At 42.9% G+C, this 17094-nt stretch overlaps 1 protein-coding gene across 1 annotated transcript; it reads right to left on the reverse strand.

Annotated features, from left to right (window-relative positions):
* Positions 1-1964: 1964 nt before the first annotated feature.
* LOC311490387 (alpha-2-HS-glycoprotein) lies at positions 1965-11028 on the reverse strand. The gene is made up of 7 exons (XM_084547836.1): positions 10624-11028; positions 9591-9701; positions 9213-9300; positions 7476-7642; positions 3922-4029; positions 3225-3311; positions 1965-2568 (listed from the first exon to the last, which is right to left on the reverse strand). Exons 1-7 carry the CDS (start codon positions 10846-10848, stop codon positions 2128-2130), a joined length of 1227 nt encoding a protein of 408 aa, XP_084403962.1. The 5' UTR covers positions 10849-11028; the 3' UTR covers positions 1965-2127.
* Between the last annotated feature and the right edge of the window lie 6066 nt (positions 11029-17094).

Raw genomic sequence — 17094 nt, forward strand, 5'->3', positions numbered from 1 at the left:
GGATACCACATCTCACAACTGTCAGACCCAAACACAGGCATTACCAGCATCTCCATGTCGCATACGCCTCAACATATATCCTACCTAAACCAAGAATAATACTGTCCTGGCTACTTTTATCTTTCAGGTCAATCTGCAGCACCTGTCAGCTCTGTAAGAATATCAGCAAGCCAGTAAAAGTGTTTGAAGCTGCTGTGGTCAATACAGTGACAGTGGACTAAACTCAGTAAATCCCTTTTTTTTGTACAACGTATTTCCAGGCTGACAGTGTGATATACTGTCAGTTAACCTGGACAGAGAGCATAAGAGAGTCTCTCACATCTTTCCTTTTTTTCGCGTGGCATTGGGGATTTATTTTAGGACAGAAAACTAAAGTAAAACCCAGAAAAACAGGGTGAGGTGGAACTTTCAGTAGTTATTAGGGAAATTAAAGTGTGCTACTTAGATCCAGAGCTCTTGATAAATCACTACCTTGTTTACGTGGCTATTTTAGGAGTCAAACCGGTACAAAAACTTCTTTCACCAATCATCCAAACCATGTCTCCTTTCTCTCAAACTTGTGCTTTTCTGTCCTCAAAGGATGCTCCTCCGTCCTCTAAATGAAGACATACTGCTAAGTCCTGACCTGTGGGGTTTGTTCCGTCTTGGCCATATTTCATCTCCTGACTTAGCGCTCTCTGAATTTGTCATCGCTCGACTTGACATTGCTGTTTATTGAAAATCCTCCCAGGTGACACTTCAGCCGTGTACCAGACCGGCTATTCACCGCCTCTCTCTGCTTCTCTTTTTCTAATGGGTCTTGTTGCTGTGTTGACAGAGGCCCACTTTAGGTAGCCGCAAGCTTTTAACGCTTTCCTGAGATGTTTGCACTTTCCTTTAGTCTCGGTGCTAGTCGGGAGAGGCTGAGCCCCGTGGTGAAGAGGCGTGCTGTAATGAACCCTAACTTTTCTGCTTCACTGGGCGGGTTTTAAAGCTGTTTCTAAAGCATGAAGTTGCTGAGGGGTACCATTTGGTGGAATACAAACCTCTGCGTGTCTGAAAAACCTCTCGCAACAAAACTTTTAAACAAAGAATACAATTTTCTTTCTTTTGTTTGACCTTTGATCAGAATTTAAATCTGGTTTTGGTAGATGAAAGTCATGGATTTATATGCAAATTTAGACAATTTCAGAGAAGTTCTTTTATAATGTTTTCGGTCTTCTATTCTTATTGCACTGATATCAATCCAAATGGTGCTTTCCAAAACCCAGAGCCTAAAACCTCCAGAACAAAACAAATAAAAAACCTTTAAAGAGGAACAAGCCTGGAGCAGAATCGAGCTCATATTGGGAGACCCATCTGCTCAGTGCATCATGGGAAGCCCCGCGACAGCCTAAACCTATAGCAGAATAACTAAGGGATAGTTCAGTGTGATACATAACATTCAGTCACAGTGTATTTTGTCTATCTCACAGTCATTCTTTATTTTCTAAAACTCAAAAACAACTTATTTTCCCCCCCCCCACTTGCAGCCCTTTATGTTTACTTCTTCTTTTGTGTGCCCTCAAAACCTTTTGGAGGAGGTTCAAAGAAAAACATTAAACAGATCTTTTATTGTCACATACAATTATGTTTTATGAGGGAATTTGGTAGTTCAGCCAGTTTTAAGAACACACATATTTTGGCCTTGCGACGAAATTGAGAGTGTCAGACTGAGAGAAAAAATGCTTTTCACAGTTTCCAAATGTGTCTGTCGTTTTGTGACGATTAAAAAATATTGAAAAAGAAAGATATTCATGAAGAAATAGCAGAGGAAACAAATGAAAAGCAGAAAATCCTCAGATTTATGAGCTGGAATTAGCAGAAGATTGGCATATGGCGTTTGTGTCAATTCATTAACTCTTTGATGAATTGACTGTTTGTTTCAGGTCTTAATTTAAGCTTTTATGGGTTATATAAAATATCAGTACTTCAAGTAGCAGACAGAAGATTTAAAAAGATTTATTGAAGATTAATACATGTTTAAGCTTCGTCTGCTTTGGAGGCACTCCTCTCATTGGCACGAATTACTGGAAGCATCCAGCGGTTTATCGGTCCCGCCTCTCACTGGATGAATCCTACATGAACAAATGCAGAGCAGAGCAGCAGCTAAACGGTGGTGTATCGACCCGGACCGGGACAGGATCGGAAAGGAGAGGGAGCGCTGGGGAAATCGGAGAGGAAGACGGGGTTGTGAGTGGTTGAGGTCTCCATCAGGGCCTGGCGTTTCTTACGATCACGCCTCTGGTAGCGGAAGTTGAACGGTGGACGCAGAGCTAGGGGGCCTCCGGTTTCTTCAGAGGACGAGTCCAAAGATCCAGTAACGGGTGGACGCATGTTTACCAGATCTTCTTCAGACTCACTGGAAGAGGAGCTGAGAGGGACAGAGGGGTTCACAGCAACAGAGGGGTCTTCTGGAAAAGGATTGGCAGTAGGCAACGGAGGGTCAGAGGGAACTGGCTCATCAATCGCAGGAGGGAAGGTGGGGATTTCAGGTTCTGGTAGGAAGTCGTGACCCTGCGGCTCCACCGGTTGGAGGACGTCGACGTTCTGCAGACAAACAAGACAACATCAAAACAAAATGATTAACTCGCGAACTCACTCTGACTAGCTGAAAAAAAGAAAAGAAAAAGACTCTCAGTCATGCAGTATTACATTACACACCAACAGCTCTAAAAAGAACTGAGAAGACAGCATAATTATAGCACAGAAACGTACAATTTCAAACCTCACGCATACATTTGAACACACACAAACGCAGCATGAACGATATGACAGAATAATTATATGACCAGAGGCAGCCATTGGCAGAGTTAAATTATCATCATAACGGTTGCTTCAGTTAAAACGTGAAACAAAACACAGCATAAAACGCTCATCAAATGTAGGTCAGCCACCGGGCTATTATATGCTACAGCTCACCGAGACTGACATACATCTGTGAAACCACTTTTTTTGGGTTTCACATATTAATCGCTATACATATCTGCTTCTGTTTTCCTGTGGTTCATATACGACCGTGGTCTACAAGTCAATATTCACATGCATGCTAAAGGTCAGAGCATTTACATGCATCGATTTCATGACTGGATTTTGTTTTCGCTTCCTGGTGTTCTTGAGATATTTCAATGTCTCTTGTGAGAAATTACGGCCGCCTCTTTGCCTTAGCGATAAAATTATCAATATTTCTTAATGGCTTTCTGTACCTGTATTTTAAACATCTCACAGGACACCTGAACATCTGGCTGGCGGTTCAAGTCTCCATGCACAGATCCAGTACAGAAACCTGCAGTCTGAGAAAAGAAGATTTTAGTAACTGGGTCACTAAAAAAAAAAAAAAAAACACAGAATAGAGCGAGAAAGGACCTAATAAATTTATTATATATATATTTCCCGTCAGGATTCTTTAGTAAAAGATACTAGGCAAGATTCTGGCTGATTGATTAATGTTGTTGCAAAAATAAAATCAAAGTCACACTATTTGCATGTATTTATTTTTATTAAAAAAGTGAATGTTTGCTCCATTTTAAGACTGGAATAACGTGCAACTCCTGTTTTTGGATACTGCACTAAATAAGAAAACATTTTTTTAGATTCACATTCATCCTTACAGCTCTGCCATGAATTCCACCTTCACAAATCGTCGCTTTTTGCTGACTCTCGTGGAAAAATGTCAGTTCATTTATATTTCTTAATGAAATCATGCAATAAAAGGTGTTTCTTAGTTTTTGTTCTTTTTATTTCACTTTCATTTGACTCCATGTGACATAAACATAAACGTGCTCAAGTCACAAAAACCTGAACAAACTGAGAACTCTAAGATAACTGCTTTAGATTGTAGGTGTACCTAATATAGTGGCCACTGAGAGGATGATAAATACAGTACGTTTCTAGGTCGAGTACCTGTGTGTCGGAGTTGACTGTCAGCCGCTGGCAGGTGCCTCTTTCCGTTATTCCTTCTGGACAGTCTTGGACCGTGTACTCCACAAAGCTGGCTTTCATAGGCACCGTCTGAAATCAAACAATAATATAACAAGAAAAGGGCAAATTGCACAAATAAACACGCACGTGTCCACCAGGGATGGTCTGGTTTTTGCGCTATAACAGCTGTCATCTTGGTTTTAGATCCCAAAGCTGAACTATTCAAAGAGGAGCAATAAAACGTGCTTTGGTCCCCAAGCAAAAGCCCGACTGTAGCAGCCTCAGTAAACCTTTGCACCTTGCCGGCTTCTTCTAATGCTCCTGTCTAATGGTTATTGTTGAGCAGTAACAGTTCTCATCTTGCACACAGAGGCTCAAAGATGCACCTTGCCATCTGTTCATGTAAACCCAGGGATATTTCAGGTGTAATTTCCCCATAAATATGACATTCAACACATTGTTCGGCAATGAAATCAGCCTCAGGGCGACAAAGTTATTAACCCTCCTATTCTCCTCAAATTTACTAACACTTCTTACCCTTGGGGTCAATCTGACCCCAGGTATGTTTGCCTCCAGAAAATGACTTACAGATAATTGTTGTCCAATTTTTTGTGTCAGACACTTTGCTTATTTGTTGAATACATAAATAAGCCCTTGATAATGGAAGCTGACCTGTTCTCTAGCGCCACCATCGGGCCAAACTCAAAACATTAGGCCAAAATTAGAATTCATTTATCTTGAAAAGTTTTCATACAAATCTTTTCAAATTTACTGACAACGTTAATGACCACAAGAGTATGTACCCTAGTGATTTTGGTGATGATATGACCTTTCCTGTAGCGCCACGATCAGGTCAAACTTTAGGTTTTAGACTTAGTGTATCTTGAAAATCTTTCATCCAAATCTTCTAATTTGGAGTGCACATTCATGACTCACAGAATTAACCATATTGATTGATGTTGGTGACCCCCCTTTCCCTCTCATAAACATTTTTATTTTTTCATTTTATCTCCTTTTTTTGTAACATAGTTATAAAGTGTCACTCACCCCTCCTCTTTTGTTATCCGGGCTTGGGACCGGCAGTGGCAGAGTTAAAGAGTTTTTTTGTTTTTTGTTTTTTTCTTTTTATTTCTTTTTTTTGTTTTTTTTGTTTTGTTTTTTGTGTGGGGAGAATTTTGCAGAAAACAGAACAGAAAATCAAAATGAGAACATCAGGCAGAACATGGAACAGTTCTTTATCCCCACAGTCAAACTTTTAGTCTGCACTACTGCACACAGGACGTGCAGAGAGTGTGCGCATGCTCCTTGCACACATATTTCTTGCATTTCGAACAGGTCATGCTAGTCTTAGAATCATTTCGGGTGGGACAAACCTGACACCTGCCACGCTTCTTGCCTGCGGTTTGTACCATTGGAGGAGCTTGGGTGCTTGTTTCTGTCTGTATGTCCCTCACAATAGCTACAGCAGCTGTTGATGCTTTTGGAAGGCACGGCCTTCTCTCAATCTGAGGTTTCACCAGTGCATTACCAAGCTGCTCCAGGAAAATCCTCCTTCGGCTCAGTTTTCCCCTGTTCCAGTCCTTGTTTATTTCACTCCATATCACAAATGCATTGTATGCACTCACATCAATGATATGGAAGAATATGACAAGGGGCCAACGGGCAGTCATGCGCCGACAACTGTATGTGGCCGTGACCTTATCAAGGTTGTCCACCCCTCCCTTTGTCTGATTGTAGTCCAGCACCATTTGTGGTTTTTTGTCTTCTCTGCTGCTCAGGGCAGCATCGTTGTGCATGGTGCTCAGCAGCAGGACATTTTTCCCTTTCTTGGGGCAATAGGAGACCACGGTTGCTTTGTCAGTGAAGGCAAACATTGAAGATGTTACCTTCCTGTTCTTGACAGCAAGAAGTTCAGAGGGAAGCTCTGGTTTATTCTTTCTCACTGTTCCCAACATGGTGACCTTCCTTTTGAGCAGTTCCTCACCCAGGGCATAAGATGTGAAAAAATTATCACATGTAATACTATGCCCATGAAGTCCTTTAGCCATATCAAGCACAACCCTTGTGCCCTGATTTTTTTCTGGTGCTTCGCCAGGAGATTTGCCTGTGTAAACCTGCATATTCCAGGCAAAGCTGGACTGGGCATCACATGCTGCCCATATTTTGATGCCATATTTGGCAGGTTTGCTTGGCATATATTGTCGGAATGGACAGCGCCCACGAAACGCAACCAAGCACTCATCAACAGTCACGTGGGGGCCTGGATTGTAAAGCAGGGGTAAAAGATGCACCCACTTGTCCCACACATCCCTTATTGCCGCAAGTTTGTCACGTTCTCGTCGGCCCTGCCTTGTTTGCTTGTCATCAAAGCGTATGACACGGGACAAAACTTGAAAAGTCTTGAGAGACATGGTGGCTGGAAATATTGCCCTTCCAGTCTCAGCGTTCCAAAGGCTTGCTGTTGCTTCACCTTTTGATTTGTACACCCCTGCCAAAATGAGCAAGCCAATGTAGGCTTCCAAGTCAACTACATCCAATTCTCTCCAACTGTCCCCATACACGCGCTTCCCCTCTAAATTTGTCATCCCAAGCACAATATTTTCAATTGAAGGTGTTATGAAGAGTTCAAATGATGATTTGATGTCTTCAGTGTGGCTGATTGCAAATCTGGTGGGGCCTGGAACCATTTTGATAACATTTGCAGCACTAAGTCGACCCTGCTGTTTATGTGGGGAGAGGGACCATGTTATCTTTCCATTTTTGGAGGTGACTGTGTCTGCTGTTTGTTGAGAGACAACATGAGGGTCAACACTCTCATTTTCATCAGATGAGAACCCCTCAAAATCAGGGTCCTCCTCAACACAATCCTCAGTCTCAGACACATTCTCCTCTAGGTCACTTTCACTCTCATAGAGCTGCTCCAAAACTTCACTGACAGTAAAAGTTTTCCGAGAGAACATTCTCAGGTGAGAGAGCGTGCAGACTGCAGTACACAGAGCACAATGAGGAAAAGAGGGATAGAGGGCTGTCAGCACAAGCTTTTATATGTTTTCTCCTCCCTTATTTTACATGTCGTTGCGGGAATACCCCGCCCTCCACAGCGCGGGAAATATCAGTTCTGAGGCAGGTGTGAGTTCAGATAGTCACACACACACAAACACACACCTTCATGTCCATGGTTGGAATGGTTGTTTTCTTTACCCCCCCTTTCATGTATCAACTCAAAAGTATCACCCCTGCACCTGCAGGTGTGGGGTTATAAGGTCACACACAGAAGCAGACACGTTTTACACAGCTAAAACGGCTTGGGGTCAAATTGACCCCAGAGGAACACCAATGCGTGTAGTATGTGTTCAGCAAATTAGAAAAACATCATCATGAAAATGTTTTGCTTAATCAGTTGTCCCCATCAATTTAGGAAAAGTCATGAAATATGAAGCAAATAAAACAAAGGAAACTATTATTTTTTTTATGATAAACATTGAATGGGGTCAAATTGACCCCAAGGAGAATAGGAGGGTTAAGTGCAGTCGTACCTGTGCTGCAGCTCTGGTGATCTTCTTCACTCCGAGCCGTGCACCCAGCATGGACTTCCTCCTATAGGACTCCAGAGTGATGCGAGCAGCAGCCACTGCCTTGGGGCTGTCTACAGAAAGCAGCTGGGGGCAGGTGGGGCAGGTCTGCTGGAGCTTCTCCGGTGGATCTACAGAAACCAGATGATTTAGAAAACATTACATCTAATAAAACGCAGTGCATGTTGTGTTAATGGTCTGGAATCACACTAAACGCATAATAATATTTGTCGCCACCAAAAAAAAAGGTCACACACTCTAATATTTCGTTGGACCGCTTTTGGCTTTGATTACAGCATGTATTAGCTGTGGCACTGTTTCAATAAGCTTCTGCAATGTCACAAGATTTATTTCCATCCAGTGTTGCATTCATTTTTCACCAAGACCACTGAGCAAATCCTTCTCCAGCACATCCCAAAGATTCTCAGTGGGGTTAAGGTCTGGACTCTGTGGTGGCCCCATGAATCCTGGCATTGTCATCTTGGAATATGCCCGTGCCATCAGGGAAGAAAAAATCCATTGGATTAACCTGGTCATTCAGTATATCTAGGTAGTCAGCTGACCTCATTCTTTGGACACATAATGTTGCTGAACCTAGACCTGAGCAACTGCAGCAAACCCAGATCATAGCACTGCCCCCACAGGCTTGTACAGTAGGCACTAGGCATGATGGGTGCATCACTTCATCTGCCTCTCTTCTTGCCCTAATGCCCCCATCATTCTGGAACAGGGTAAATCTGGACTCATCAAGCCACATGACCTTCTTCCATTGCTCCAGAGTCCAATCTTTATGCTCCCTTGCTAATTGAAGCCTTTGTTTTAGTAGTTTCGACAATCTCCTTAGATGTTTTCTCTGCTTGATGCATGCCAATGATTTGACTCTTCTCAAACAGACTAACATCTTTTTCACGACCACGGGATGTGTCTTTAGACATGGTTGTTTAAGAAATGAGAAGCTACTCATTACATCAGTTGGGGTTAAATAACTCGTTGCCAGCTGAAAGACAATCACCCATGCAGTAATTATCCAACAGGAGGCTCGTACCTATTTGCTTAGTTAAATCCAGGTGGCGACTTTTTTATTCGCCAGGCAGTGTATCTAGCAAAAACTTGAATTGCTGGGTGGTTTGCGGTTTTACACACATAGTGATTAGAAAAACTTCCAGCAATGAACTTCAACCTGAGAAAAAGTTTAAACAGACGGAATGACTAATGCATTATTAAGTCCAAGGAGTGATCGCAACAATGAACACTGCGTAAAAATTGAGATTGAGACCCGGGTGAAACCGACAGACGTTTTCATGGCCGACATTTTGATTTGTCATGGTGGGAAATACACATCTGTCACTAATTATCAATTAATTAAGGCTCGGGTCCATTTAGCTGTGCCTGTAAGCCATCGTTAATGTTATTAGTTACGCCTCTGTGTGACTAATTAAAGTGTCCAGGGGCGGAGGGGGTGTCTTTTATTTTTTTATTTTTTGCTCTTAAATTTACACCTTTGTTGTGGAATTCAAATCACCACCTTCCAGCTGTAAGATCTGCGTGGTGCTTTGTTAATGAGTGAGAAATATGAAAACAGGATGTCGTTAGATGCTAGGTTTAGTTAATCCACTCAGTCTGCAACTTCCATTTTGTCCAAGTGCGTCAAATTGAAGTGTAAAATGTGAAACTTTGAATATAACTGTGGGCTGATGTTACCTGGCACTAGAGCGCAGTCGTAGCTGTACAGGTAGGAGTAGCCCTCTGGCGTGTGCAGGATGGTGGTGTTGCAGTTGCCAGAGATTTGCTGTGATATAAAACGATAAAAGTCCCGGTTGGCGGAAACACTTCAAGGCAAAATGAAAGAACTTAGGTTTAGATGTGGGCTGCACTGCAGGAAATCTGCAAAAAAGAAAGTGTGGCTAAAAATGAGTAAAACAAACATAAAACTAAGCTAGAAATTTAACATCACAGTGTCAGAAACTTGAATGCCATTTCCTTAAACTACCCTTTAACAGTATGTGGCATCTCGTACAAGTCCTCACAGATATAGTACCAGTGTAAACCAGTGTGTTTGTATATGCGTGTGTGTCCTACTGTTTCCATGAATGGCCTGACGTCACAACGTTTCCATGGCTTTGGGCTGCCTATGTGACACTTGGTCTCCAGGACATCCAGGTCCAGGTAATACACGTTGCCTGCTGGGCCCTGACATTCACAATGCAAACACAAGTAACAGAGAGGGAAGGCATAAACAGCGCTGCGTGGGCTACAATAACCAACACATGCGGCAGTATTTTTGGATTTTCTTTACATCTGAGGCTCAGATTTATGAGCAGTCTCCTGACAAGTGTCGCCATTTGTCCAGTTATGTATTTAAGGAGCCATTTAGGAGGTGCTCTGTGTTAATACAACGCTTTGTGCAGTATTGATCCGAGCCTGAAAACAAATGTCCACACTCTGAGCAGGTGTAACGGCAGCCTTTTCATGTCACGGAGCCTGTTTAAAAAGCCTGATCCGTCTCACAGCCGGGCCGCTATAGCCTTGAGCAGCTGACAGCGTGAAGTTCATAAAGTCTGTTGTGCAAGGTTTGTCCCAGCAGTCGTGGACCAAAATGACCTGGACTTTATTAACAGTCACTTCAGGTCCCTAAGGGCCCTTTTTTTTCATGAGGCGTGAAAGGGGGGATAGCTTCTCATTACAAGGATAGGAAATTATGATTTTAATGTTGCATTTGTTAAAAGCGACATGCGCTGATGGTGGTCGTTCACAGCCAAGTGCAGACAGCAAATACTGATTGTTGCTTTTTAGTCCTTAGCAGCTGAACGTTGAAGTAATTGCTGCTGTTTGTCAAAGCTTTGATTTAATCCAGAGGCTCCTAAACTGGGAACCAGAGACCACAGTGAGAGTTTAATTTCATTATCACTTCTCAAGGCTGAGAGTCAGCACATTGTGACTATGTAAGATTCATTTCTAACACAAATCTTGAAGACTGGTTTAAATCCATCAGTGCATGATATCACAGCAACAACAGGAGGATAAAGAACATTTCCCCCCCAAACCCTTCCAAGTAAAGCAGAAACAAATCACTGACTGAATGGATTTTACACCAGCCTCCATCAAAACTAACCTGTGCGTGCAGGTGAACATTTGCGATGCGGTTGAGGGCAAACTTGTACCCTTCGGTGCGGTCCTCGTTGATGTAAGTGACAGCCAGACGCGACAGCTTCTCCACCGCTTTGTCGTTGCAGGGGATGGGAGCGAGTTCAACGGGCATCAGCACAAAACCCTCTCCGCTCACACGCAGACGGTGAACGCACAGGAGCAGCAATAATCTGCAGACGGATCCGTCCATGACGGCGGAGGCTCGGGCAGGAGCTGAAAGAAAAGGGGACGAGAGCCGCTTTAAAGTGAAGTTTGTTCTCTCTCGTGTTTGCCTTCAATCCGCGGGGTTGACTTTTGGAATGAAAACAGGACGGAGATGTTGAAATGGAGCCAAGGACAAAGTTTGTTATGGCAGAGGGCTGGCATTTGTGAATGGCTGTTCCGGCGGCAATTCATTTAACCCCAGGAAGGAACACACACACACACACACACACACACACACACACACGCACACACACGGACACGCTCAATAGAGGGAATGTCAAAACCTTCATTCACAATCCTCCCGTGTGTTTCCAACAATAAAGCCATTTTAATGCCAGTGCAGGAGTGGTTTCTGTCCTCAGAGGCGTGTGAAATGTATTAATGTAAGCAAAACTATCTCAATAGAAATATTTAATTTAATTATATTGAAACTAACAGTTTGTGTGTGTGTGGTGGGTTTATTTTATTTTATTTTTTATTTATTTATTTCGTTTTTATTTTGTGATTGTAGTATTACCATCTCACCAGTAGGGGTCACTGTGAGCCAGGTGCTGCGTTGGAGGGAAATCTGTCCAGGCAGAACTGGGTTAATGATTCACTGATACCAGTTAATTACTTTCTGCATTAGACTCGCTGTTGTCTTTGAAGCTTTAACTCTAATATTTTGTATTTTTCCATCTTAATCTTACTTAATCTTAAGTGAACCATTAATCTTTAATCTGCATTTACTTAATTGTGGCAAACGGGTTATTACTTGATTATTTTTTTTTCCCAGACCAGTGTTTGTTTGCTTGTTTCCAAAGATAAATTAAGATTAATTTCTAGTACGTGTTGTTTTTGTTTGTTTGTTTGTTTGTTTGGAAGCAGTAAACAGTACGCCAAGGCTCGGCTCCGCTGTGGGCATGTTGTGGGTGGGGTTCACACATTTCGGAGCAGTCACTTTGGTTCCATTGTTCACGACAAGATCGATTAATGTCTGTAACTGCAGCTCAGAACAGGCTGGGACACACACAGAGCCTCTCTGTCTCAGTCTGTCTGTCATGCACGGGGAAACAAAGGAGATCTTCAGCATGGACAATTAAGAAATAAGACGATTTGACTTTTAAAGGAATAGTTTGATATTATGAGAAATTATTTTCCTTCTGGCAAGAGCACAATTCAGTCTACGAGACAGTTAGCAGTTAGTCTAGCTATGGATTCAGCAAAATATACAGTGTAGACCCTGTTATTATTTACTAAAAAAAGACCAAAAGCTTGGAAATATTGTATTTGCTTGACTTTTATCCTGAAATAGCGAGCTGCACACAATGATTCGACAAGTATGTGTCCCTATACACAGCTGAAAAGTTCAGTTTTGCTGTGTATGCTCCCCTGTTACAAAGACAGATGAGACAACGCTTGAACATGAGAAACAGAATATGTAACAAAATCTTATGTGCTAAGAAACAGTTTATACATATGACAATCTGTGGCATTTGCATAGAAAACACCTGTGATAAGTAAATTTGACTGTCATACTGCCTTCAGATGGAAGTCATGAGCTTATGTTTCGGACATGGGAAGTCGGGTACACTAAATGCTTGACTATCGAGAGGTAACTGAGTTGTGAGAAGACCACTGCTGGATTGTAGAAGTCACAGAGGCTAAGAGTTAGCAAGCTAGCTTAACATAGAAAAAGCAAGGGGCTACTGAAAGGATGAGGCCGTTGTGAATATCATCTTTTTCTTTTTATACATATACTGTACAGACACAAAGAAAAATTACAGCTGCTTTACAATATATGAACCATTTGCCTCCATCACTTCTGGAAACATCAGCAAACACGGCACAACCTGAGACCTTTGAGCTCTCAGAAAATCTCCACTCGTCACCTGGATGAGCCATGAATTTGTGGTTTGATCAAGCTCCTAACCTAATTTAATTATAAATGATTATAGTTACTTACAGACATTCATTCATTCATCTTCTGTAACCACTTGTCCTGTAAAGGGTTACGGGGGGGCTGGAGAGTATCCCAGCTGTCATCAGGCGAGAGGCGGGGTACACCCTGGACAGGTCTCCAGTCTATCGCAGGGCTTACTTTCAGACAGAATCAGGCTAACTGTTTCCCTTTGTTTCCAGTCATTGTGCTAAGCTAAGCTAACCGCCGGCAGTAACTTCATATTTCCAGGGACATGAGAAACTTCTTAACACATCTGGCATAACATTATGACCACCTTTCTAATATTGTGTAGGTCTCCCCTGTGCCTCCAAAACAGTTGTGACTCATCAGAGAATGGACATGGACCTTCTGAGGGTGTCCTGTGGCGTTTGGCAACAGGATGTTGTTAGTGGGGGCCTTTGGGTAGTACGGGTTGAGGGGAGGGGCCTCTGTGGATCATCCCACAGATACTTGATCAGTTTGGGATCTAGTGAATTTGGAGGCCAGCTCAACACCTTGTACTGTTCTTCATGTTTTTTTAGTTGTTCCTAAAGCGTTTTTGTGTGTGTGTCTGTGTCAGGCTGCCTCCTCCTGGGGATGGCTGCTGCCATCAAGGAGTGTCATTGCTATTGGGTGGAGGTGCCTGCTCTGGTCTAGGTGGTCCAAAAGTTTCCAGCAGAACATTGTATTGTCACAAGATGGTCAATGTTATTCACTTCTCCGTCATAATGTTGTGGCTGATCGTGTATTTCACACCTTGCTGTAGAACAATCCTTCAAGCTATTGTTATCCCACTTTCCATTGATTTTTAGGTTTAAATTAATCCAGTAAATATAAGATAAAAAGGTGACGTGGGCGGCACAGTGGTGTGGTGGTTAGCACCGATGCCTCACAGCAAGATGGTTCCGGGTTCGAATCCATGGGCCGACTGGGGCCTTTCTGTGTGGAGTTTGCATGTTCTCCCTGTGTCTGTGTGGGTTCTCTCCAGGTACTCCGGCTTCCTCCCACCACCCAAAGACATGCTGGTTAGGTTAACTGGTGATTCTAAATTGGCCGTAGGTGTGAATGGTTGTCCATCTCTCTGTGTTAGCCCTGCGATAGACTGGCGACCTGTCCAGGTTGTACCCCGCCTCTCACCCGAAGACAGCTGAGATAGGCTCCAGCCCCCCCCGCGATCCTTCACCGGACAGGCGGTTAGAGAAGATGAATAAATGAATGAAGAAGGTGATATGTTTGTTTGTTTGTTTGTGTGGGTATTTTCACGTCAGAGGTGGTTTTGGTTGAAAGTCCACTGTGACTGGTTACAACATTTAACATCATATTGTTTTTACAAGCATCTGTCCAGGAATAATCATTTAATCCATTTCAAAAATACCCGACCCAGGTTCATCTCTCAGCAGAGGAAGGAAGAGGGAGGGAATGAGGGAGAGAGGGGGACTCACTCAGCAGAACAAATTCTACTAATATCATCATCACAATAATAATAAAAAGAGCTGCCTCAATGTTGTGTGTGTGTGTATGTGTGTGTGTGTGTCTCTGTGTTTGTGTGTCTTCATACAAGAGAACGTGAACTGGTGTTTGTCTGTGTGCACATTTGACCGTGCAGAGCCATGCATTCATGCGTCAGTGTTACCGGGAGCCAGTTGTGTTGCGCCAGAAAGCAGAAAGAGTCTGTGGGGGAGAGATAAGAACGGCGAGGCTGCTCCAAGGACTCGCTCTACCAGCACAACGCCAGACCCAAGTTAGACAAACCTCCTTTGATGTGAGCACAGAGTAATCTCCCCTTCTGCTCACAGCGGAGAAGGAGAGATGCCACGCTGCAGCGATGCCCAGGCCCAGATACGAGGAGGGGGGATGCTGCCACCGGGGCCCCTGCTGTTCACTTTGTACGGCAATGAGCCTGGGGTTAGACGAGAAGAGAAGAGAAGAGAAGAGGAATTTGATACATACTCTAAAACACTGCTTTAAAAGGTTTCATTGGAGTTCCTTTCCTCTGACATCGTCTCAGTGCTGTTTCCGAGAAGTCCATTAGTATTGTTTTCAGTGGAGAATTTCTCTCTACCGTGCTCTAAATGCCGTTTCAAACGTCTCCACCTTGCCAAGAACACATTTTCAGGCAGAAATCCTGGCACAAATCTCCTCCCGTGTCACATCACTTGGCAGTAAAAGAGGAAAAGAATTGGTTCCTCTATTGCACAGCACATTTAAGGAGAAAAGAAAATGCCCATGCCAATTCTTTTTCTAATCACAATCTACCTGGGGTTTTTTGCGTCTCAGTTTGTCTTTCATCATTACTTTGTCCATCACTCACAGATTTCTCTGAATGAATAGGACAAAATTACAGGAAAGGCTTTCTCTTTAGAAAATCATCCTCTTTATCTCCATCTCACATGATTCATTCATCTTCTCGTCACCATTTCATCTTGCACTCTCCTTCCGCTGTTTTTCTGTCACGCCGTGCTGCTGGGATTTCTTTCTCATCTTATTGGTCACAGTCTGCACAGAGAAGGCCAGACATTAGGATGAGGAGAGAGAGAGGAGGAAGAAGAGGAAGGATAATTCCCTCATTTAATTGGTTTCAAACTTTTTTTTTCTCCCCTGGAAGACCTGTTCCCTGCTCTGTTGTGGCCAAAAAACATGGACGCCGATGCTAAACCCATTAAATTTCACTGTAATTGGTCAAGCCACGGGCTCGTGCTAGCAGAGCTTTCACAGTTGATTGGCATTCTCTGCAGCAGCAGCAACAGCAGCAGTCACAAATCCCAGCCATTCCAGTTGGATAATGTAGTTGGGTTCAGACTTGTAATTTGCTTGTCATGTATTCAGCTTGTTTTTTTGGTGTTTTTTTTTTCTTGCAGCAGAAAGTAAATGAGAGAAGAACACCTAAACATCACTTTTTATTTGAAAAGTTTCATGTTTTTATTCTTTCAGTCAGCAGCAGAAGAGAAAATAAGAACATGCTCGAGGATGTGAGACCTTGAGCACTTTGTTATTTTATGGTTTTCTTTGTAATTGCTTGTGACTTTCAGAATAGATTTTAGATCGTGTGTTAAACCTGTACACCTCCAGCTTTATATTTTGCGCTGCACAATAACACTGCAGAGTTTTCTCTTGCAATTTCTTATCTTATTAAAGGGGAGCTACCATTTTTTACAACCTGGATCTTATTTCTGGCATGAAACACGATCGTTTACTTTGGTGTCATTTGGAGTCATTCGGACGATATTTAGATCAGCGTATATCCATATACTGGGGCACCAAAACGCAGCCTCTAAATAACGCATTATTCATTCATTCATTCATTTTCCATACCTGGTTATTCCTGTTAAGGGTCGCGGGGGTCTGCTGGAGCCTATCCCAGCTGTCATCGGGCGAGAGGCGGGGTACACCCTGGACAGGTCGCCAGTCCATCGCAGGGCTAACACAGACACAGACAACCATTCACACTCACGCACACCTACGGCCAATTTAGAATCACCAGTTAACCTAATGAGCATGTCTTTGGATGGTGGGAGGAAGCCGGAGTACCCGGAGAGAACCCACGCAGACACAGGGAGAACATGCAAACTCCACACAGAAAGGCCAGCCGGCCCATGGATTCGAACCGGTGACCTTCTTGCTGTGAGGCATCAGTATTAACCACCTCGCCACTGTGCCGCCCCAATAACGCATTATCTGCTGTGAAACTCGTTCATTTCACCAATATTTTGTTATGATACGCTAGTGCTATTCCCCGTTAAGTCCGGAGTTGCCCCTGTCATCATCCGGGGTCTGTAGATTGACCTACTAACCTCTGACCTGGATGATGTCATCTCTGAGCGCCTTGTTTACCTGTTTACACGTCCGCGAATAGATAACAGGTAACTACGGACTCGACGGGGAATAGCACTAGCGTATCATAACAAAATATTGGTGAAATGAACAAGTTTTGCAGCAGATAATGCGTTATTTAGAGGCTGCGTTTCGGTGCCCCAGTCACTCCCACTATATGGGTATACGTTGATCTAAATATCTGATGAACGACTCCAAATAACACCAAAGTTATATGGGTGAGTAAACGATCGTATTTTTTGCCAGAAATAGGATCCAGGTTGTAAAAAACGGTAGTTCCCCTTTAAGTACGTGTACCATTTAGTTTTTATTTTTTTTATTTTACTAGTTTTTTTAAGTAAAAAACACATTCTAATATAATTGCAAGGAAAAAATGCAGGTATGGTTATGTAACACTATAATAATCTAAATCCAAGCCACAAGAGTATTTTTACTTCTGCCCAAGTATACAGTCACCCAACACTTTGTTAGGAACAGAAT

Source organism: Chelon labrosus (assembly GCF_963514085.1).
Source record: "Chelon labrosus genome assembly, chromosome: 7".
Classification (NCBI taxonomy): domain Eukaryota; kingdom Metazoa; phylum Chordata; class Actinopteri; order Mugiliformes; family Mugilidae; genus Chelon; species Chelon labrosus.

Excerpts from the sequence above, each read along its gene's own strand:
- LOC311490387 (XM_084547836.1), bottom strand. The coding sequence starts at position 10,848 with ATGGACGGATCCGTCTGCAGATTATTGCTGCTCCTGTGCGTTCACCGT. Across the intron at positions 9,301-9,590 it reads TCAGGCCATTCATGGAAACA|CAAATCTCTGGCAACTGCAA; the intron begins GTAGGACACACA and ends TTTATATCACAG. Across the intron at positions 4,030-7,475 it reads TCACCAGAGCTGCAGCACAG|ACGGTGCCTATGAAAGCCAG; the intron begins GTACGACTGCAC and ends GTTTGATTTCAG.